The sequence below is a fragment of the Salmo salar genome, chromosome ssa11 (genome assembly GCF_905237065.1).
Source record: "Salmo salar chromosome ssa11, Ssal_v3.1, whole genome shotgun sequence".
Lineage (NCBI taxonomy): Eukaryota > Metazoa > Chordata > Actinopteri > Salmoniformes > Salmonidae > Salmo > Salmo salar.
In genome coordinates, this window is record NC_059452.1 from 61,317,838 (window position 1) to 61,341,557 (window position 23,720).

A 23,720-nucleotide genomic window follows, 5' to 3' on the forward strand; every position below is an offset into this window, starting at 1 on the left:
GAATAGTTATGTAAATGTGATTCAACAAATGCATTTGCAAACATTTCTAAAAACCTGTTTTTGCTTTGTCATTATGGGGTATTGTGTGTTGATTGAGGGGGAAAAAAACATTTAATCAATTTTAGAATAAGGCTGGAACGTAACAAAATGTGGATAAAGTTAAGGGGTCTGAATACTTTCCGAATGTACTATAGACCGAAATGGATGGCAATACTTGGGAGTGCCAATAAAACTGAAACGCAAACAGTAAAAAGGTAACTGTTTTTTGAGCTGAATCATTCTCACAATAATGATTATCATTACAAAGCAAGCCATTCTCTGTGTACTTAACGAAGTATCACATTATTATGTAGGTCCTACAGTTTGAAAAGGTACATTTCAATGGTGTATTAACTTTGTGGTAACTGTTAGCGTTTTGAGAATTTATTTTTTATCAATAACACATTAAATGTTAGTGATTTTCAGTTGTCAACTGTAATCTGTCAATTCCATTATCTGAGTACAGAAATGTTATCGTAGCATTTTAATGTCATTAATTATACATATTTAGTTATTATTATCAATAATTTGTTCTCTAATTATCCAACAGTATGCAGAGCAAAATGTGTTATTCTTCACTTAACATGTCATTAATGTTCAACTTATTATGCTTTACATGTGAACCACTTTATTCTAATGCGACCAGAAATGACTAAAAATATATTAAGAAATTACTCAAAATATATTAAAAACTTGAATGCCCAATTGAATGACTGTTTTGTTTGCAAAGTAATGCCCTTACAATAAAATAGACCATCATTATCATCACTGTATCAATTTCCCCCTAAGGCTAGATTTAAGACAATCAAGGGTTAATTTAGCGTTTCCTTCCTGCCTGTTGCTTCATTAGCTTTTGGGCTAATGTATAAGCATGCACTTTGGATTAGTGAGTAAGGTACAGGTTTCACACCCCATTCATTTGATACCAACATTTGCGAAACACATTAATATTGGAGATTCAAGAGAGAGGATACAACTGTCTGGCTTTAAACTGGGCAGACTGAGTTTAACCGAAAACAAACAGAGGACCTTCACGTTTCAATTGCCCATTACCAAAGGCATATGATCCTAGTAACAATCTATACTTATTTTTTGTTGTGGTTAGACTTTACACGGTAGTATTATATTTCGTCTTTCGTACGAGCTACACAATAAAAAATAACCATATTCACATGTAAAAAAACAAAAAAACGGAAAAAAAATTAAAAAAACTTAGTTTTAAAATAACCTAGGAGTGTTATAATAGCACTGACACACTTTATAATGACGCTGTTGTATGGGTAACTGGTTTCTCTGCTTCATATATGTAGATTGTCATTTTTTCAAGTGTTCAGTGCAAAAATAAATAGATTGAGCCCACACACCCTCTCTGAGAGAGTGGAAATACTGTCGGGCTGTGAGAGTGAGACAAAAAGTCAAAGTATTGAGTTTGGTTGCTTTGACCAACCGTGCACCACACCGGCACCAGGTGGCTTCCTCTCCCTCCCAGGGTGCAATGGGGCCTTGTTGTCACCTAGGGTTACCAGTTTCAATGGTGCATCCCCAAAATCCAGGAGAGGGAGATAGGGGGAGGGGTGGCTATGAGCCACCCTGAAGCTCCTTGGCCTTGGCCAGGATGGTGTGGACATCTGAGATGGGGTAGTCCTGAAGAAGAACATGGACAATCAGTCAAACGTCAAATAAAACCTCCTTAGTTGCCCAAGCATGACCTATATTAGCCCCACTATTTGGATAGATGCTTTTAGATGATCTTACCTGCAGCAGTCTCATGTTGACCGTGAAGTCTCCTGCCAGCAACTGATCTCGAATCAGTCTGAAACCACACAGGACAAGCATGCCAATCAGGACAGAAATAACAAACATAATACATTATACGGTAAGATCAAATTCCTATCCAAATCCATCCAAATTCAAGTCAATTCAGGAATTGCATTGCATTCCTAAAAAAATAAAAATAAATAAACAGACTTGGGGAATTGGGTATGGGGTCAATCTGGGGTTATGGATGCGGGTTTGTCCAGGGGGTAGTGGTTCATTGCTGGGCAGGCCAGAAGGGGGAACTCACACGAGCATGGCGCAGCAGACCAGGATGAGGAAGTCGAAGCGGTCCTGGTCGGAGAAGAGCGTGTCCCAGATGCGGATGACGTCGGGCAGGAGGAACTCCTGGGACAGCAGCAGGGTTAGCCAGCGGAAGGTGAAGTACTGCGGCTTGATGTTCTGCTCCTGCTGTTAGAGAGAAGGAAAGAGGTTGAAAAATTTAACTAGCCTCCATCATTACTACAAACAAAACATTAGCCCACTAAATGAAGTCCTTTAACTAAATCCAACACACTTTTTGTAATTACATGAAAATAAATAAATGTGTGCACCTGTCACCTTTTGCAAAATCTAACCCCCTCACCTATCCATACGAACTTGTATCCTTTCAGAGCCGTGAAGGGCAGTCAACAAGGGCCTAGGGAAAGGGCCAAGGGATGGTTTTGGGACTGGGCCCAGGAGGCCTTTGCTCACCAGTTTCATATAGAGGTCCATGTCCTTCTCTTTGAGCATGGAGTAGACGCTCTCCATCTTGTAGGTGATGCCGCACTGCGAGTCGTCCAGGCTCTTGATGAACATGTCCCGGTTCTCTGACATCAGGTTGGTGAAACAGAAGAAGGTGTCTGCCTCGGCGTGCTCTGATTGGTTGGACAGGCAAATCAATCAGTCGATCAATCATGCCCTACCTAGTGTCAATTGTTTCTGTCTGTTCAACGACTGCCAGTCAATCAAATATATTATAGACAGTCACCATGTTTCCATCAACAGTTTTTATGCAAGTAAAGTCATACCATATAAAAACAAATCAAGACAGCTGTGATGGAAATAGGAAGTGTCGGTACAATTTAAAAAATGTCAGGCCTCCTGAGTGGCATAGTGGTCTAAGGCACTGCATCACAGTGCTAGCTGTGCCATTAGAGATCCTGGTTCGAGTCCAGGCTCTCTCACAGCCGGCCGCGACCGGGAGACCCATGGGGCGGTGCACAATTGGCCCAGTGTCGTCCGGGTTAGGGGAGGGTTTAGCAGGCAGGGATGTTTTTGTTCCATCATGCACTAGCAACTCCTGTGGCGGGCCGGGCGCAATGCACGCTGACACGGTCGCCAGGTGTACGGTGTTTCTTACGACACATTGGTGCGGCTGGCTTCCGGGTTAAGCGGGCGTTGTGTCAAGAAGCAGTGCGACTTGGCTGGGTTTCAGAGGACGCACGGCTCTCGACCTTCGCCTCTCCCGAGTCCGTATGGGAGTTGTAGCGATGGGACAAGACTGTAACTACCAATTGGATACCACGAAATTGGGGAGAAAAAGGGGTAAAAAATTTATAAAAAATAAATTAATAAAAAGCGCCAGATAATTTGTTCGTTCGACATTGTGGGATCTTTTTGTGTCTGTAAAATGAATTATGCGACAAATTGGGGTGAAAACGATTTCTTGTGCAATTGTTGATAGAATAACTATCATGTCGAGGTAGATTTGCAGTCACGCGATGCTAAGTTGTGTGGTGGTCCGACTACGACTTGAAAAAGCATTCCGTTTATAAGGCTACAGATGAACTAGTTATGATGAACTTCATAGGGTGGTGAAAGTACACAGTGATGAGCTTGATGCTCATTTCCAATAAATATCCTGGGTCTTAATTTGTATGTTAGTGACATGATGATCGGTGATTAGCATCCAATTAAGAAATAAGAATGATGTTGATCTTATCCATCTCATCATACAACCTAACCTGTCCACTTTATCGGTGAACTGTTGTCTAGAGAGAAGACTCGGCAAGTTTGCCATTTATTTGCCAACAGTTTGTGACAAAACCATAGATAGAGTGGAAACTGCAATGGAAACAAACCGATTTTTTCTCTCTCGTTGCATTAGAACTTTAGAGCAAAAGTGGTTTTTATGTGCATTACGTCATCACGCATAGCCTTTTTAATAATATTTGCATGAAAATCTGTCGCAAATTGGACTGAAATCTAGCTAGTAAAATACTTCTTTAGAGGTGGCACAATAAAAATCTGAAGATGAGATGGAAGCATATGAAATGTTGGCCATCCCTCATTTGTCCTGTAATGCTGACTCAGCTTGATCCATTCCATCACAGAACATTAGCCTTCTGATGCAGAATACAGTGGAATGGGACTAAAAGAAGGAAGTAGCAGCAGGCAGCAGCAGATTGGGCTGATGTTTGCGTTTAATACAATAGGAATTTATTTGTCCATCTGCACTAGTGACGAAAATGTGTCTTCTGCTATGCTCCTAAAATACACACGCACGCACACATCCCCTCCTGCACCCACCTTTCCACTCGTTGTTGGGGTCGGTGGCAAAGGTGTAGTAGATAGGGCCCACCACCTCGTTCATGCCCTGCACGTAGGCGATGCCCGGGTTGAGCTTGGCGTAGATGAACAGGATTCGCTCCACCACCTCCCAGTGGGCCTCGCAGCCGCTGGGCAGCACCTCGTACTCGTTGGACGGGTACAGGTTAAGGGCCTTGCCCGGGGAGCTCACCTGGAGATGGGGAGCGGAAGACAGAGGAAAGAATTAGGACCGGATGAGAAACAAGTCCTAGTTCTGAAAGGATTGGATTAGGTATACACAATATGGCCAAATTTCCACCACGCCTTTCAGAGGGTAACCTAACGTAGCATGAGTAAAATAAATGCCTGAAACTATATCCCCTAGATACTGGTCTTGATGAGAAAAAAAAACTGCTGGGGGAGGTTCTCTTCTGCACTGTTCAACCAATCCAGTAAATGTAGAAGAGGAGTTAAGATGGAGTGTCGCGGATGTCACGTCACAGGCTCATTCCATTTCCCCTGAAAACCGGAATATCCAGTTGTTGGGGTCTCAGCAGAGGCTAATCAGAGGGCAACATGGATCTACTACCATATTGCTTAGAATGACAAAACAGATTTAAGCCACTCTTGAGAGTTCTTAAAGCAGTTGAAGCATTACAGCTCTCGGCCATAGAAGACCATTGGAGGGGCATCGAGTCAATTGTTATGGGATGGAAATGGGAACAAACTGAAAACACCCATAAGTAAAATAAGGTTATCGACCCATCATCGTCAAGCCAATACACTCACCTGGACCTTGCAGTACACACGCACCACCGCGTGCACATCATGACTGCATTGCTTAAAGCAGGAGAGGGGGATTGAACATAACACAGGGTGGTAGAGTCAGCCCATCTGAATAGTGTTTCCCCTAGCATTACCAAAAGAAGGTCACCCTGCTGCCTCTGGAAGTGGAGGCATTATCATTGACTGACCAACAGCTTCCATCTCCATGCCATCAGACTATTAAATTGTCACCACTAGCCGGCCTCTGTCCAGGGCCTTCCCTGTGGCTCAGTTGGTAGAGCATGGTGTTTGCAACGCCAGCATGGTGTGTGCAATGCCAGGGTTGTGGGTTCGATTCCCACGGGGGGCCAGTACAAAAAAATGCATGAAATGAAATGTATGCATTCACTACTGTAAGTCGCTCTGGATAAGAGCGTCTGCTAAATGACTAAAATGAAATGAATATGTCTGTTCATACACATTAAAAAAAAAACGTACACGACTCTCCCCCCTCTCACTCACATTGGTGACCCCGCTGCGGTTGCGGTCCACAGTTTGGGCCTTGAGGGTAGTCTGTTCCACACGGCGCCTGAGTGTCTCGTAGTCGTTCTGGGGATCCAGGATCAGCTGGCAGGGGTAGTCTGTGGGCCGCTGGAAGAACGCCATGTCGGGGTACAAGCGCCTGCCGTCATGAAATACACTAGTTAGTGTATTCCTATGTGGAACATAAGGCTTCCACGAGAGAGCCACTGCTTCCAATCTTCTGCCTTTTTGGAGATGGTATTACATGACTGGGTACTGGAATACATTAATAGAATTTAACCATCAGTCAAGTTGCTCGCCCCTGCTCTAAAGGATGAGTGACTTAAAATACATGGAGATGAACTTCAGTCAGCCAAAGAAGTACCTAGCTTGTTGCCCAGGCAGTCAGACCTACCGGACATCTTTATCAATCTGTAGCAGCACCTCGTTGTCTCTGAAGTAGTTGTTCCACTTGCTGTCTGGGTTGGGGTTGAGAGGCTGAGAGAGCGAGAAAGACAGAAAGAGGGCATGAAAATGAATATATGGGAGACTGATCTGTGAAATCTGTGAAAAATCATATATGCATTAGCTCAGACAGTCCAGCAGTGTGTATTAGAGTAAGAAATGTTAATATTTTGAGGGCAAAAAATAGGGAGAGGGGAAACTCACGTGGTCCTCCATAGTCACGTCCTCTCTGGAGAGGCCCAGGTTGGCCTTAGCGATGCCTGGTTGGATGATCATCTCCTTTAGGAACTGGGAATACACCTCCCTGTGGCCCACAAATAAATACCATAATCTCTATGTCTGTGGGTAACCGCAAGAGACAGGGACCATCGGAGGTCTGAAACGCCTAGTAGTTTCCTTTAAGGAGCTCAATTTGACTTGATTTTGACTTAGAGGGAAAAGTCCTCAAAGATACAGCCATGATATCATGGAGATAGTAACATATTTCTTATACTGACCCAATCCTCTCTGGTTTACATGAATTGACTAGGGGCTAGGCATTGTTTCTTGACAGGGCCAGTAAAGGTACTTCAGGCAGGATCAACCAAACACTTGAAGTATTTTAAGTATTTGAATAATGTGAGGAGAGAGCCAATAGAAGCAGCAGACAAGCATGACTTATCACCATCGCTGTTTCCCAGTCCGAGCAGACCTGATATAGCTGTCCGGTGCTGGGTGTTGTGTTTTAGTATGAGATTTTAATGGGTCAGGTTCCATTATGACTCAGCTGTTTGTCTAGAAACACTTGGTAAAATCTGAAGGATTCAAAAGTAAACTCCAGTGGGACAGGAGGGATATACTTGACTAAGAACTGGTTAGTTACCAAGGTATAATTCAGGCATAGATGGAAGGACACACGCAGTGGCTAAGTCTTGAGCAGTAGATGTTTTCATGCACTTTATACACTGAGAGTACATAACATGTCCATTCATCTCCTCCTGTTGATAAAGAATTGATGTCCACCAGCACTGTTGGAAACATTTTTACCTCTGCTTTTTGAGGAAGGAGTCCCATATCATCTGGTCCAAAGGCAGGTAATTGAGCAGGACCTGGAAACATTGAAGCAAGTCATCAGAAATAAGAATCCCAACCATTCACAGATAAGATTAGAACAACAGGCTTAACCTGTTGGGTCTAGGGGGCAGCATTTGCACGTCTGGATAAAAAAAATGTACCCGATTTAATCTGGTTACTAATCCTACCCAGTAACTAGAATATGCATATACTTATTATATATGGATAGAAAACACTCTAAAGTTTCCAAAACTGTTTGAATGGTGTCTGTGAGTATAACAGAACTCATTTGGCAGGCAAAACCCTGAGACATTTTCTGACAGGAAGTGGATACCTGATGTGTTGTATTGACTTTAAAGCTATCCCATTGAAAAACACAGGGGTTTAGGAATATTTTGGCACTTCCTATTGCTTCCACTAGATGTCACCAGCCTTTACAAAGTGTTTTGAGTCTTCTGGAGGGAGATCTGACCGAACAAGAGCCATGGAACGGTGATGTCCCATTAGACACCTGGCGCGCTACTTCATGTTGGGTACCCTCGTTCCAATACGTTATAAAAGGCTATGCATTCGTCCACCTTGAATATTATTCATGTTCTGGTTAAAAAGGCCCTAATGATTTATGCTATACAACGTTTGACATGTTTGAACGAACGGAAATATATTTTTTCCCCTCGTTCACGACGAGAAGTCCGGCTGGCTTACATCATGTGCTAACGAGACGGAGATTTTTGGACATAAATGATGAGCTTTTTTGAACAAAACTACATTCGTTATGGACCTGTGATACCTGGAAGTGACATCTGATGAAGAGAATCAAAGGTAATGGATTATTTACATAGTATTTTCGATTTTAGATCTCCCCAACATGACGTCTAGTCTGTATCGCAACGCGTATTTTTCTGGGCACAGTGCTCAGATTATTGCAAAGTGTGATTTCCCAGTAAGGTTATTTTTAAATCTGGCAAGTTGATTGCGTTCAAAAGATGTAAATCTATAATTCTTTAAATGACAATATAATATTTTAACAATGTTTTCTAATTTTAATTATTTAATTTCTGACGCTGACTTGACTGCCGGTTATTGGAGGGAAACGATTTCCTCAACATCAATGCCATAGTAAAACGCTGTTTTTGTATATAAATATGAACTTGATAGAACTAAAAATGCATGCATTGTCTAACATAATGTCCTAGGAGTGTCATCTGATGGAGATTGTAAAAGGTTAGTGTATCATTTTAGCTGGTTTTATGGTTTTGGTGACCCTGTCTTTGACTTGACAAAACATTACACACAACTCTTGTAAATGTACTGTCCTAACATACTCTAAATTTATGCTTTCGCCGTAAAACCTTTTTGAAATCGTAAAACGTGGTTAGATTAAGGAGATGTTTATCTTTCAAATGGTGTAACATAGTTGTATTTTTGAAAAATTTGAATTTTGACATTTATTTGGATTCAAATTTGCCGCTCTTGAAATGCACCTGCTGTTGATGGAGTGCACCACAGGTGGCACGCTAGCGTCCCACCTAGCCCCAAGAGGTTAAACTATTACTAAAACTAAGGCTAATGCTACATACTGTAGATCACGTGTCAAACAAAAGGCCTGCAGGCTGAATCCGGCCCGTGACACATTTCCATCCTGCCCGCGCAATTTTTTGGGTTGTCAATTCATTTTGGCCCGCCTCCATACCACCCCCGATGCACTGCATTGCGAACGTGCTGCACGCCAAAGGCAGTGCATTGCCACAGACACACTCCTCCTCCCAGATCCACACACAAGCCAGTGCGCTGCATCATATCATCGCTAATGGCACTGATCAAAAAAAGTTATAAAATAAAACATTCACACATGGGTACACCTTACTACTAAAGGACAATAGGACACACACACACGTGTGTAAATGAGTCAACAGTTGAGTCAACAGTTGACAGAAAATTACAGCCTGATGCACTCGCATCTGTGAATTCAATGTCAATTGAGCTACTTTTGTGTGTCCCGTTTACAGCGGGCAGCGGAGGGAAAATGTACATAAACTGTACATACACATGCCACAGTCCTAGGCTACTAAAATGTTGCAGTCTGGCTTCGGTTTTTAAAGCTTGACAATGAATATCCAGAAAACTAAACTTGCAACAAAACACCATGCAAGGAGAAACATGTAGGCCTATTACAGCAACATTTGAACAGTAGCCTATACTAAATTACAAGTTGTCAATGTGCGGGTGTAGAGGTTAGTTAAGGTAATTTGTACATGTAGGTAGGGGTGAAGTGACTATGCATAGATAATAAACAGTGAGTAGCAGCAGTGTAAAAACAAATGGAGGGGGAGGGTGTCAATGTAAATAGTCTGGGTGGCCATCTGATTAATTGTTCAGCAGTCGTATGGCTTGGGGGTTGAAGCTGTTAAGGAGCCTTTTGGTCCTAGACTTGGCGCGCCGGTACCGCTTGCTGTGCGGAAGCAGAGAGAACAGTCTATAACTTGGTTGACTGTAACCTTTGACAATTTTTTGGACCTTCCTCTGACACCGCCTAGTATAGAGTCCCTGGATGGCAGGAAGCTTGGCCCCAGTGATGTACTGGGCCGTAGACACAACCCTCTGTACTGCCTTCCGGTCAGATGCTGATCAGTTGCCATACCAGGCGGAAATACAACCGGTCAGAATGCTTTCGATGGAGCAGCTGGAGAACTTTGAGGATCTGGGGACCATTGCCAAATCTTTTCAGTCTCCTGAGGGGGAAAAGGTGTTGTCGTGCCCTCTTCACAACTGTCTTGGTGTGTTTGGACCATGATAGTTTGTTGGTGATGTGGAATCCAAAGAACTTGAAACTCTCGACCCGTTCCACTTGAGTCCTGTCGATGTTAATGGTGGCCTGTACGGCCCTCCTTTTCTTATAGTCCACAATCAGCTCCATTGTCTTGCTCACATTGAGAGAGCGGTTGTTGTCTCCGGCCTCCTCCCTGTAGGCTGTCTCATCGTTGTTGGTGATCTGGCCTATGACTGTTATGTCATCAGCAAACTTAATGATTCGAATTTGGCCACACAGTCGTGGGTGAACAGGGAGTACAGGTGGGGACTAAGCACGCACCCGAGGGGCCCCAGTGTTGAGGATCAGCGTGGCAGATGTGTTGTTGCCTACCCTTACCACCTGGGGGTGGCGCGTCAGGAAGTCCAGGATCCAGTTGCAGAGGGAGGTGTTTAGTCCCAGTGTCCTTAGCATAGTGATGAGCTTTTTGGGCACTATGGTGTTGAACGCTGAGCTGTAGTCAACTAACAGCATTCTCACATAGGTGTTCCTTTTGTCCAGGTGGGAAAGGGCAGTGTGGAGTGCAATTGAGACATCTGTGGATCTGTTGGGGTGGTATGCGAATTGGAGTGGGTCTAGGGTTTCTGGCATGATGGTGTTGATATGGGCCATGACAAGCCTTTCAAACCACTTCATGGCTACCGAGGGGAGTGCTACGGGGCGGTAATCATTTAGGCAGGTTAGAGTCGCTATTTTGGGCACCTGGGACTATGGTGGTCTGTTTGAAACGTAGGTATTACAAACTTGGCCAGGGAGAGGTTGAAAATGTCAATGAAGACACTTGCCAGTTGGTCCACGCATACTTTGAGTACACATCCTGGTAATCCGTCTGGCCCCGCGAGCTTTGTGAATGTTGACCTGTTTAAAGGTCTTGCTCACATTGGCTACAGAGAGTGTGATCACACAGTCGTCCGGAACAGCTGATGCTCTCATGCATGCTTCAGTGTTGCTTGCCTCAAAGCGAGCATGAAAGGCATTTAGCTCGTCTGGTAGGCTCGCGTCACTGGGCAGCTCGCAGCTGGGTTTCCCTTTGTTGTCCGTAATAGTTTTCAAGCCCTGCCACATCCGACGACCGTCAGAGCCGCTGTAGCAGGATTCATACTTAGTCCTGTATTGACGGTTAGATGGTTTGTTTGAGGGCATAGCTGGTTTTCTTATAAGCATCCGGATTAGTGTCCCGCTCCTTGAAAGCGGCAGCTCTACACTTTAGCTCGGTGTGGATGTTGCCTGTAATCCATGGCTTCTGGTTGGGAAATGTACATACGGTCACTGTGGGCACGACATTGTCGATGCACTTATTGATGAAGCTGGCAACTGAGGTGGTATACTCCTTAATGCCATTGGATGAATCCCGGAACATATTCCAGTCTGTGCTAACAAAACAGTCCTGTAGCGTAGCATCTGTGTTAGAGGTTGACCGATTAATCGGCATGGCCGATTACATTGCAATCCACGAGGAGACTGCGTGGCAGGCTGACCATCTGTTACACGAGTACAGCAAGGAGCCAAGGTAAGTTGCTAGCTAGCATTAAACTTCTTATAAAAAAATAAATCTTAACATAATCACTAGTTAACTACACATGGTTGATGATATTACTAGTTTAAATAGCTTGTCCTGCGTTGCATATAATGAATGTGGTGCCTGTTAATTTATCATTGAATCACAGCCTACTTCGCCAAACGGGTGATGATTTAACAAAAGTGCATTTGCGAAAAAAAGCACATTCGTTGCACCAATGTACCTAACCCTCAATACCTTTCTTAAAATCAATACACAAGTATATTTTTTTAAACCTGCATATTTAGTTAAAAGAAATTCATGTTAGTGGGCAATATTATCTAGGGAAATTGTGTCACTTCTCTTGCGTTCCAGTGCAAGCAGTCAGGGGATATGGAACAGTTTAGGACACCTGGCTCGTTGCGAACTGTGTGAAGACCATTTCTTCCTAACAAAGACTGTAATTCATTTGCCAGAATTTTACAAAATGACATAACATTGAAGGTTGTGCAATGTAACAGCAATATTTAGACTTAGGGTTGCCACCCGTTCGATAAAAAACGGAACGGTTCTGTATTTCACTGAAAGAATAAATGTTTTGTTTTTGAAATGATAGTTTCTGGATTTTACCATATTAATGACCTAAGGCTCGTATTTCTGTGTTTATTATAATTAAGTCTATGATTTGATATAGCAGTCTGACTGAGCGTTGGTAGGCAGCAGCAGGCTCAAACAGCACTTTACTGCGTTTGCCAGCAGCTCTTCGCAATGCTTGAAGCATAGCGCTGTTATTGACTTCAAGCCTATCAACTCCCGAGATTAGGCTGTCAATACTATAGTGCCTATAAGAACATCCAATAGTCAAAGGTATATGAAATACAAATGGTATAGAGAGAAATAGTCCTATAATTCCTATAATAACTACAACCTAAAACTTCTTAAACTGGGATTATTGAAGAACTGGGAATATTGAACCACCAGCTTTCTTATGTTCCCATGTTCTGAGCAACGAACTTAAACGTTAGCTTTTTTACATGGCACATATTGCACTTTTACTTTCTTCTCCAACACTGTGTTTTTGCATTATTTAAACCAAATTGAACATGTTTCATTATTTATTTGAGACTGAATTGATTTTATGTATTATATTAAGTTAAAATAAAAGTGTTCATTCAGTATTGTTGTAATTGTCATTAATAAAACACACATATACATACATACATATATATATACATACATACATACATACATACATACATACATACATACATACATATATATATATATATATTTAAAAAAAATTGGCATCTGCTTTTTTTGGTCCTCCAATAAATCGGTATCGGCTTTGAAAAATCAGAATCGGTCGACTTCTAATCTGCGTCATCTGACCACTTCTGTATTGAGCGAGTCACTGGTACCTCCTTCTTTAGTTTTTGCTTGTAAGCCGGAATCAGGAGGTTAGAATTCTGGTCAGATTTGCCAAATGGAGGGCGAGGGAGAGCTTTTTATGCGTCTCGTGTGTGTGGAGTAAAGGTGGTCTAGAGTTGTATTTCTCCTCTGGTTACACGTGACATGCTGGTAGAAATTAGGTCAAATGGATTTAAGTTTGCCTGCACGGGACATTATAAACTGTATTATGTTTCGCCGAGACTTGGCTGAACGATGACACAGACAATAGAGCTGGCCGGCTTCTCCGTTTTTCGTCAGGACAGAGCAGCTTTGTCTGGTAAGACGAGGGGCGGGGGGTGTGTGTCTATTTGTCAGTAATTGCTGGTGGTGCCCAATGTCTAATATTAAAGAAGTCTCGAGGTATTGCTCGCCTGAGGTAGAATACCTCATGATAAGCTCTAGACCACACTATCTACCAAGAGAGTTCATGTCTATATTATTCGTAGCCATCTATTTACCACCACAAACCGCTTCTGGATGATCTTTTTCTTGTTTGCTTATGGCCTTATACAGCTCGTTGAGTGCGGTCTTAGTGCCAGCATCGGTTTGTGGTGGCAAATAGATAGCTACGAATAATATAGACTGTCTTGGTAGATAGTGTGGTCTAGAGCTTATCATGAGGTGTTCTACCCCAGCTCTGTATTGTCCGTGTCATCGTTGAGCCAGGTCTCGGTGAAACATAAGATACAGTTTATAATGTCCCGTTTGTAGGATAGTTTTAGTCGTAGATCGTCCAGTTTGTTTTCCAATGATTGCAAGTTGGCCAATAATACGGAGGGTAGTGGTGGTGTACTCACTCGCCGATTAATTCTCACAAGGCACCCAGACCTCCGCCCCCGGTATTTACATCTTTTCTTCACACGAATGATGGGGATTTGGGCCTTGTCTTGACAAAGCAGTATATCCTTCGCGTCAGAAATCTTCATCCAGTTTGAGGTGAGTAATCGCTGTTCTGATGCCCAGAAGCTCTTTTCGGTCATAAGAGACGGTAGCAGCAACATTATGAACAAAATGAGTTACAAGAAATTGGAAAAACAAACAAAATAGCACAGTTTGTTAGGACCCTGTAAAACGGCAGCCATCCCCTCCGGCGCCATTATCATCTACAAATTGAGCTCAGGTGCATCCTGTTTCCATTGATCATCCTTAAAATGTTTCTACAACTCGGAGTCCTGTGGTAAATCCAATTGATTGGACATGACTTGGAAAGGCACACACCTGTCTATATAAATCCGCAGTTTACAGTGCATGTCAGAGTAAAAACCAAGCCATGAGGTCAAAGGAATTGTCCGTAGAGCTCTGAGACAGGATTGTGTCGAGGCATAGATCTGGGGAAGGTACCAACATTTTTCTGCAGCATTGAAGGTCCCCAAAACACAGTGGCCTCCATCATTCTTAAACGGAAGAAGTTTGGAATCAAAAAGACTCTTCCTAGAGCTGGCCGCCCGGGCAAACTGAGGGGAGAAGTGCCTTGGTCAGGGAGGTGACCAAGAACCCAATGGTCACTCTGACAGAGGTCCAAAGTTCCTCTGTGGAGATGGGAGAACCTTCCAAAAGGACAATCTTCTCTGCAGTACTCCACTAATCAGGCCTTTATGGTAGAGTGGCCAGACGAAAGGCACATGACAGCCTGCTTGGAGTTGCCAAAAGGCACCTAAAGGACTCTCAGACCATGAGAATTAAGATTATTTGGTCTAATGAAACAAAGATTGAACTTTTGGGGCTGAATGCTAAGCGTCACGTCTGGAAGAAACCTGGCACCATCCCTACGGTGAAGCATGGTGGTGGCAGCATCCTGCTGTGGGGATGTTTTTCAGCGGCAGGGACTGCAAAGTACAGAGAGAGATCCTTGATGAATACTTGCTCCAGAGCGCTCAGGATCTCAGACTGGGGCGAAGGTTCACCTTCCAACAGCACAACGACCCTAAGCACACAGCCAAGATAACAAACATGTAGCTTCGGGACAAGTTTCTGAATGTCCTTGAGTGACCCAGCCAGAGCCAGGAGAAACTCCCCAAATTCAGGTGTCAAGCTTGTAGCATCTTACCCAAGTAGACTCAAGGCTGTAATCACTTCCAAAGGTGCTTCAATAAAGTACAGAGTAAAGGGTCTGAATACGTATGTAAATTTGATATCAGTTTTTTTGCTTTGTCATTATGGGGTATTGTGTGTAGATTGATGAAAAATTATTTCATCAATTTTAGAGTAAGGCTGTAGCGTAACAAAATGTGAAAAAAGTCAAGGGGTCTGAATACTTTCCGAATGCACTCTGTCTATTAAAAGGCTGGAGCAACTCACTTTCCAGCAAAGTGCACGGATGCCTCCTTCAAACGGGATACCTGGAGAGAGATAGGAAACATGAAAATGTGTTAATAAAATATGTAAAAATACATTTGTTTTATGGTGAAAGCAAAGTTCTTGCTTACCGCTGAAGCAAAGTTCCCGAAGCACCTTTAAGTCAAGCTTCTCTTCACTCAAGGCCACCTTGAAATCCTGGATCCTTCATTTGCACAAGAAAGGGAAAAATAACATCTCAAAGTAGGTTGTGTTGTAAGAGGCATATTGTTTGTTGCATTCATGGTAGATCATAAAATAATGCCTCCCATCAAGAAAGAGGAAGGTAACATTCCTATAATGCCTCATTCAGATTATTACACATGCAGCAGACAGACATAAACAATATAGGACTGGATGTTCTGAGTGGGTAGACTAATATGTTTACTGTGACAACCACAAATAAAGGAGGAGGAAAGGATCCAAAAGATTGCAAAACACATTATTTTGTGTCACAATCTACAAAGGGCTGCACAGTTCCATTTGTTTACCTTGTGCATTGACTGTGTGTGTGTGTGTGTGTGTGTGTGTGTGTGTGTGTGGGGGGGGGTCAAATCATGTGCCCAGAAAAGGAGGGGGGTGACCAAAATACCCTCCCCCTAACTTGGTACCTATAGCCATAGACCCCTATAGCAACATCGTTAAGTAGTTCAACTTCCACCCTAGAGAACTGCTAAGTATACGGTCTTTGACATTCTGATTTACCAACACAACCTGCTCCAACTGTTCTTATGGTACAACATAACATATTCAATGGAGGGACTTGGTCAAAGTGCCAATTTATTGTTTTTTAACACTGTTGAATTACTCATTCAAACTGGAGTTCTGCCACTAGCCTATTCACTGAAACATCCTTCTTTCAGCTGGACTGCATGGAGACAGTGACACCTATGTGCTCCCATGATCAATGCAGGCTGTCCTGCTGTTATGATCAGCTGAAGATCCAGCCAAATAACAGGACCCATTGATGTGGTGGTTAGGCTACATTACCACTACCAGGAAAAGAAGTATTGATTCTCCCAGAGGAACTCAAAATAGATCGGGCGGCCTGATTGTGAATGATTTAGCCCAAAAAACTCAAAGGCCTAGTCTATACAGCAGACCGTAGGTTATAGGTCTTATAGAAAGAAGTGTGTGTAGAACTGACAGGATTGGCTATTCAGTGATTCAACATCAGAGAGTTGTGTCCATTCTTCATACACCATATCTGTGATATTCAGATTTTGTTCTAACCTACTGAACAGAACCAACCTACTGAACAGAACCAAATAAAAAGTTATTTGATTTCAATCTAGTATGCCTTTCTCCTATAATAGCAATTTCTCTTTCCTATTCTCTTTCCTTGACTTCACCGGCAGCTACATCCTGTTTGTCATGGCTCTCTGGAAAACTGCAGATGATCAGCAAAGTTACTCGGCTTGGGGCAATTCAAAGGGAAAACAGTTCATCTGTTTTTTATCAAACACCAGCGCTCACGAGACACCAGCCCTGACCTCAGATCATTAACGAACACCAGGCAAAAGTGCTTTGCTGTCACAGTTAAACCATAACTTTGATTGCCCTTCATAACATAGGATCCAGTCTTTTCCTGGAACAAGAAAGTCCAGAAGCATGAGTGAATAGTAGCCTAAACGCCAGGAAAGCTTTATAATGAATAACCTTCAGCTTCTTGCAACTAAGCCTTGCAGCAAAATTTCAGCCATCAAAGAAAATAGGTTACTGTAGTAGGCATTTGAACCGTTTTATTTACAAAGAGTCTGCATTTTCTTGGCTACTGTTTGATACACTCCCGCTATTTGGCAGTAAATATATTTAATACAAGTGAATTAGTGCGTCCTGCTTTGAACTGCCCTTGTCTCGCAAGAATTTAAAAGGTTGTCCTGTTAGTATGCCCATTGCATAGGCCAAATGTTATTCAATAGGCTATATAGCAACATTGCATCTTGAGTAGACTAGTTTGTACTTCTCCCTGTATTTGGGGCTTATAATTAACATGAAGTCAAATACAATGCACAGGTTTGACTGTCTCGTTTAAAAGGGTCTCAAGTTTGTTTTGATAATTTCATCAGTGGAGAATGTGTGCATGATGTTAGCAACCTTGCTTAGTTGCATAATTGTATTTAAGGAATTAGGTAGCTAGCACCAGTTCTGCATTCTCTTAGTCCTTCCTAATGTTTGCCACTACATCGTTCATTAAAACCTCGAATTAAATGCTCCTTTAGGGGGTGGACTGCTTGAGTCTATGAATGAGCTAGCTAGCTAGAGCAGATAGCTAGGAAAAATGTTTTCCATTCAAGCGGATAGGAATTTAAAAACATTGTCTGCAGTGTAGTACAGTACAATGAAGCTGACATTTTCATCGATGTTGCTAGCAGATGATTTCCCATTTCCTCGAGACAACGCAACCGGCTGAGTTAGCTAGTTAACGTCAGCCTACAGGGCTTTCAGAGTCCACCACGTCATAATCCACGATCGGGAACGCATCACATGAGATTTACGATTGACAAACATAGCTATATCACATTTAATCGAATGTGTTATTATGGCCTACTTTCCATTTATAAATCAAATATGCATCTCACCTGATTCTGTAAGAACTAGACATGTTGGACGAATCCAAAAGCAAGACCTGTGTGCCACAAGAAAAATACTCCGATGGTGAAACATCCGCAACGACACTTGGGAAAGATTACTTTGCTGTTTGTTTTCTGATCTCACCTGCCTGTATTTCTCTTGAAATCAACCTTATAAAAGTTTGACTGAAAATATGAACATTAATATTTGAAAACCACTATTTCTGACTGTTCTCTCACTGTAAACTACATCAGCATTTGGCAGTGTGGGATCATTTTAGCTCTTAAGAACGCAAGGGGGCTGGCTCCACTGAGGTACAGGAATGGCTGGCTCCATGTGAACTACAATCCCGACGCTCTGTTTTAACGTTTAAAACGTTAATAATCCTCGCTTGCGATACGGTTTTGGAACCCTTTGGAACATAACTGTCATACCAGCGAGAGAAAAAAAATCAAATACAAAAGATACACTTACTGTACGCAGTTTAGCAAAGTTGCACCCAGGCTGTTTTTCAATTGGACCATTCCACATTTTCGGTCGGAAGTATGAGTTACTCAAAACACAACCTGTTGCAACTTCGCTAAACTGCATATAGCGTGCAGAAAAGGGCTAGAGAGGCCCAAATATATAAAAGTACTCATAATGTCTCTTATGCAGAGGCTGCAAGGCAGATTGGTGAACTATTAGGTTGAATGATGGAGATAATAGGGTTACTCCTGGAATAAGTGGAATAATAGGGTTACTCCAGGAATAAGTAGGACATTCTGCTTTTGTTGGTCCAGACACAGATACGAGACCTGGTCAGAAATCCTGCTCTCACAAATGTGTTGTTTCAAAGGACACCTTAATAGTTAATCAGATTGACTTAATAGCCTTCATTGGAAAGGTCGTCAACCTGACTGCGTCTATGGAAAGAAAAACAGCAGAGTTGAAAATCATTGTGGAAGCAGCAACAAGAGTTTTTAGGAGTAACAGATGCTACAGTCGCCATGATTGTTGACTCCTAATAGTACTAATGATGGAATGTCTAAATATGATATTAATTAGAGTTATGGTTTTTGTTATCCTTCAGTGGAATGCCAGAAGCCTTATTGCTAACAGTCAGGAGTTTAAGAAATATGTAATACATTTAAAGATCAAACCTGATGTGATATGTGTTCAAGAAACATGGCTTAGACCACATCTTGATTTTATTATTTGTGGTTATTGTTCAATAAGATGTGAAAGATCAATAGGACAGGGCGGTTGGTGTGCTATGTTCATAAAGGAAGGTATTGTATATTATGATATAACTGTCCCATCTGAATATGAATATGTGATGGTGGAAATCTACAGTGCAGGTGGTAATATTAAGTTACACAATTTGTACAACCCTCGTCATCAACTATCATTAACGATGTTTGATGAAATATCAGGAGAATTGGGCTCTAGAGAGATATGGTGCAGCGACTTTAATGCACATAGTAGTTTATGGGGAAGCACACATACAGATGCTAATAGTACTATTGTGGAAGATATGATGAAAACAAGCTTTACTATGTCTTAACAATGGATGTTGTACAAGAGTTGATGTTGTTAGAAGGGTTACGTCCTGCCTGGACTTCACACTGGCTTCTAACTCTATTGCATGTGTGAATGGAATGTAATGAATGATTCTACTGTTGGAAGTGATCATTTCCCGATTTCATGTACCAGGAACTTTGATGTTACTATTCCAGATAGGGTACCATTCAGAAGAAAAGTTTGGTGATCATTGCTTAAAGTCTGTTGGAGAGTTGTCTTTAGAGAGGCCGGTTGATATTTGTGCTTCCTCTGTGACCTCTCTGATTTTGAGTGCTGCGAATTTATACGTACCAGTGAATGAAGTGGGTGAGAAAAGGAAGGTGGTTCCACGGTGGATTGAAGAGTGCACTGCAGCTATTCAATAAAGAAATAGGGCTTACAGAGTGTTGCGTAGAAATATGACTCCTGAGAATCTACTTGATTTCCAAAGGAAGAGAGCTTTAATACGTAGGGTCATTAAGTCTGTCAAGAGAAATGCATGGAGACAGTTCTGCTCTGCAATAGGCAGGTGTATTGAGCTGTCGGATGTATGGTTTATGTTGAAGAAGATAACTGGAAGATGCAAGTTCACTTGAATTCCAGTTTTGGTTGTGGGTCAAAAAATGGCCGTAACTGATAAAGAAAAAGATTACTTGTTGGGGAAGACATTTGCTAGGGTACATAGTGGGGTTACTTTGGATGAAGTATATAAGCAACGCAGGTGTGAGATTTTAAATGCTCACGTTAATGTGTATAAGAAAAGGGACACTGTTGACTATTCTTTAGATGCTGTCTTTACCATACATGAGATGCGTTCATCCTTAATAGGCTGTGGATATATACAGCCCCAGGTCATGGTCAGTTGTGCTATGTAATGTTTAAGCATCTACCTGATGAGGTCATACATGTTCTCCTGGGATTATTTAATACGAGTTGGAGTGAGGGGGTTATACCTTCTGGTTGGAAACGTGCAGTAATATTACCTTTTGTAAAGCCTGGCAAGGCCTTTTCATGTGTTGATAGTTATAGACTAATAGCACTGACCTCTAACTTGTGTAAACTGATAGAAAATATGATAGTCAATAGATTGTAATATTTCCTGGAACATAGAGGTTTATTGATTCAATGGCAAAGGCTATTCCGTAAAGGTAGATCTACTTTGGATGCATTTGTAAAGGTGAGTAATGATGTTGAAAAACTCTGATAATAAAATAAGTAATGGCTACTGTCTTTTTTGACATTGAAAAGGCTTCTGACACTATGTGGAGAGAAGGTCTACTGATTAAGATGAAAGACTTGGTATTGGTGGGAGATTATATAACTGAGTTTTGGCCTTATTTAATCGCTCTTTTCGAGTTAAAATAGGATCCATTTTATCTGATGCCTATGGAGTTGACAATAGTATTCCTCAAGGCAGTGCTATCAGTCCTATTATGATTAACGATGTGTATATGCTGATGATGGAGCTATTTGGAAGAGGGGAAGGAATGTCTCTCGTGATCAAATCTATTCAACAAGCTATAGTGGATGTTGAAAGATGGTCGATTGTTGTATGTTCTTCTCAAAGAACAAAGTTGCTGATAATATACAGTTGTTTCTATATGGACAGCCTATGGGGAGGGTTTCTAAGTACAAATATTTGGGTCTATGGTTCAGTGAGCGATACACATGGAAAGATCATGTCATAAATGTTGAAACAAAGTGTAAGAAGGTGGTGAATCTTATGCGCTCGGTCTCTAGTTATGAATGGGGTGCTGACAGACAATCGTTGATGGATATTTATAGAGCTCTGATAAGGACGACAATTGATTACGGGTATATATTTTATGGAACAGCTGCAAAGACTTGTCTTCAGAAGCTGGACAGAATCCAGTATATAGCTTTAAGGATATGTATTGGTGCATTTAAATCAACATCTGGAGTTAGGTGAGATGCCTTTGGATATATGGCGTAAAAAAATGTCATTAGCTTATTGGGTTAGGTTGAAAGGCTATGAGGTTGAGCATCCCACTGCTACTGTTCTAGATGACTGTTGAGAATATACTACTAGACAAGGCAGTGGTTTTGGCTGGACAGTTGGAAAGCTTGCTGAAGAGAGTGGTTTGAAGGAGTTGGAGGTTGGCCCAGATAGTGGGCGCACAGGAGCAGGCATTTACGTTCCTGAATTTTATGTTTGCGATAATAGTTGTCCTCCAGTGGGTGGAGGACGTACAATCTGTTAGAATTATAGTATGCTCAGATTCTCTGTCTGTATTAAATAGTTTATAATCTAGTAAATCTAATAGGAGTGACCTACTATTAGAGGTATTAATGTTATTATGGAGAATTGAGAGAATGGGTGTAGTAGTGAGATTCTGCAGGGTCCCAGCACATTTGGGTGTGGAAGGGAATGAAATTGTAGACCAGTTAACCAAAAGAGCTTTGAAACGAGATATAATTGATATTAATGTTTCACTGGGTAGATTTGAGGCTAAATGTAAGATCAGAGCCATTTTGATAGATGTGTGGCAGAAGAGATGGGACTCTGAGCCCAAGGGCCGGCATTTATATGCCCTCCAAATAAAGGTCGGTGGACCAAGATTCAAAAGTCAAACTATGGAGGAAGTGGTGGTGTTTGTTCGATTGCGCTTAGGACATTGTACGTTGAACCCGTTATTACATCTGGTTGGCAAGTATGTGAATGCTTTGTGTCTGGATAATATGGTTGATGAAACGGTGGAGCATGTGTTGTTATATTGTTGTAAGTATGTTGAAGAGAGGTAAAGATTGAAGTGTAGGGTCATTGAAGTGGGACGGGGTTGGGGGCGTTTGGAAGGGATTTGGGGGATGGGGAGGGTCTATTAGAGGGCCTATAAGTTAGTTGGGCTCTTTTTGTTGAGTTGGGTAGGAGGATTTAGAAATGTTGTAAACCGTGATTGACCATACACTTCAGCACAGTAGGTGGCGGCATACACCTTTAACGTTGGTTTGCGGACCGCCATTATATCATAGAAGAAGAAGAAACTGCATAAAGTTTGTAAGTGTATCTTTTTTTGTATTTGAAAAATAATTTATCCTTCATATGAAAGTTATGTTCCAAACCATTACAAAACTGTATACCATGCAAGGCATATTTGCGTTTGGACAGAGCATTTGGGCAGTGTTGAAGTGTCACGGCAAAACTATATCCATCCTGCCCTGCCTTTCTAAAGTCTTCAAAAGCCAAGTGAACAAACAGATCACCGACCATCTCGAATCCCACCGTACCTTCTCCGCTATGCAATCCGGTTTCCGAGCTGGTCACAGGTGCACCTCAGCCACGCTCAAGGTCCTAAATCATATCATAACCACCATCGATAAAAAACAGTACTGTGCAGCTGTATTCATCGACGTGGCCAAGGCTTTCGACTCTGTCAATCACCGTATTCTTATCGGCAGACTCACCAGCCTTGGTTCCTCTAATGACTGTCTCGCCTGGTTCACTAACTACTTCTCAGACAGAGTTCAGTGTGTCAAATCGGAGGGCCTGTTGTCCGGACCTCTGGCAGTCTCTATGGGGGTGCCACAGGGTTCAATTCTCGGGCAGACTCTTTTCTCTGTATATATCAATGATGTCGCTCTTGCTGCAGGTGATTCTTTGATCCACCTCTACGCAGACAACACCATTCTGTATACATCTGGCCCTTCTTTGGACACTGTGTTACCAAACCTCCAAATGAGCTTCAATGCCATACAACTCTCCTTCCGTGGCCTCCAACTGCTCTTAAATGCTAGTAAAACTAAATGCATGCTCTTCAACCAATCGCTGCCCTCGGCCGACCGCCCGCCTAGCATCACTACTCTGGATGGTTCTGACTTAGAATATGTGGATAACTATAAATACCTAGGTTTCTGGCTAGACTGTAAACTCTCCTTCCAGACTCATATTATGCATCTCCAATCCAAAATTAAATCTAGAATCGGCTTCCTATTACGCTACAAAGCCTCCTTCACTCATTCTGCCAAACATACCCTCGTAAAACTGACTATCCTGCCGATTCTTGACTTCAGCGATGTCATTTACAAAATAGCCTTCAACACTCTACTCAGCAAATTGGATGCAATCTATCACAGTGCCATCCGTTTTGTCACCAAAGCCCCATATACTACCCACCATTGCAACCTGTATGCTCTCGTTGGCTGGTCCTCGCTACATATTCGTCGCCAAACCCAATGGCTCCAGGTCATCTATAAGTCTTTGCTAGGTAAAGCTCCGCCTTATCTCAGCTCACTGGTCACCATAGCAACACCCACCCGTAGCACGCGCTCCAGCAGGTATATTTCACTGGTCATCCCCAAAGCCAACACCTGGCCGTCTTTCCT

The 23,720-nt window shown here is 42.2% G+C and overlaps 1 protein-coding gene across 2 annotated transcripts; it reads right to left on the bottom strand.

Moving 5' to 3' along the window:
* Nucleotides 1-508: 508 nt before the first annotated feature.
* LOC106562828 (TBC1 domain family member 13) lies at nucleotides 509-18,385 on the bottom strand. Of its 2 annotated transcripts, XM_014127850.2 has the most exons (13): nucleotides 17,982-18,249; nucleotides 17,846-17,892; nucleotides 15,356-15,429; nucleotides 15,228-15,268; nucleotides 7,147-7,208; nucleotides 6,325-6,424; nucleotides 6,071-6,153; nucleotides 5,656-5,815; nucleotides 4,369-4,579; nucleotides 2,551-2,714; nucleotides 2,105-2,265; nucleotides 1,795-1,852; nucleotides 509-1,683 (listed from the first exon to the last, which is right to left on the bottom strand). In XM_014127850.2, the coding sequence occupies exons 2-13, from the start codon at nucleotides 17,866-17,868 to the stop codon at nucleotides 1,618-1,620; spliced, it is 1,203 nt and encodes a 400-aa protein (XP_013983325.1). In that variant the 5' UTR covers nucleotides 17,869-17,892; nucleotides 17,982-18,249; the 3' UTR covers nucleotides 509-1,617. The 2 variants fall into 2 exon arrangements, with proteins under 2 accessions (XP_013983325.1, XP_045545775.1); XM_045689819.1 differs by lacking the exons at nucleotides 17,846-17,892; nucleotides 17,982-18,249 and adding an exon at nucleotides 18,312-18,385.
* Nucleotides 18,386-23,720: the final 5,335 nt, after the last annotated feature.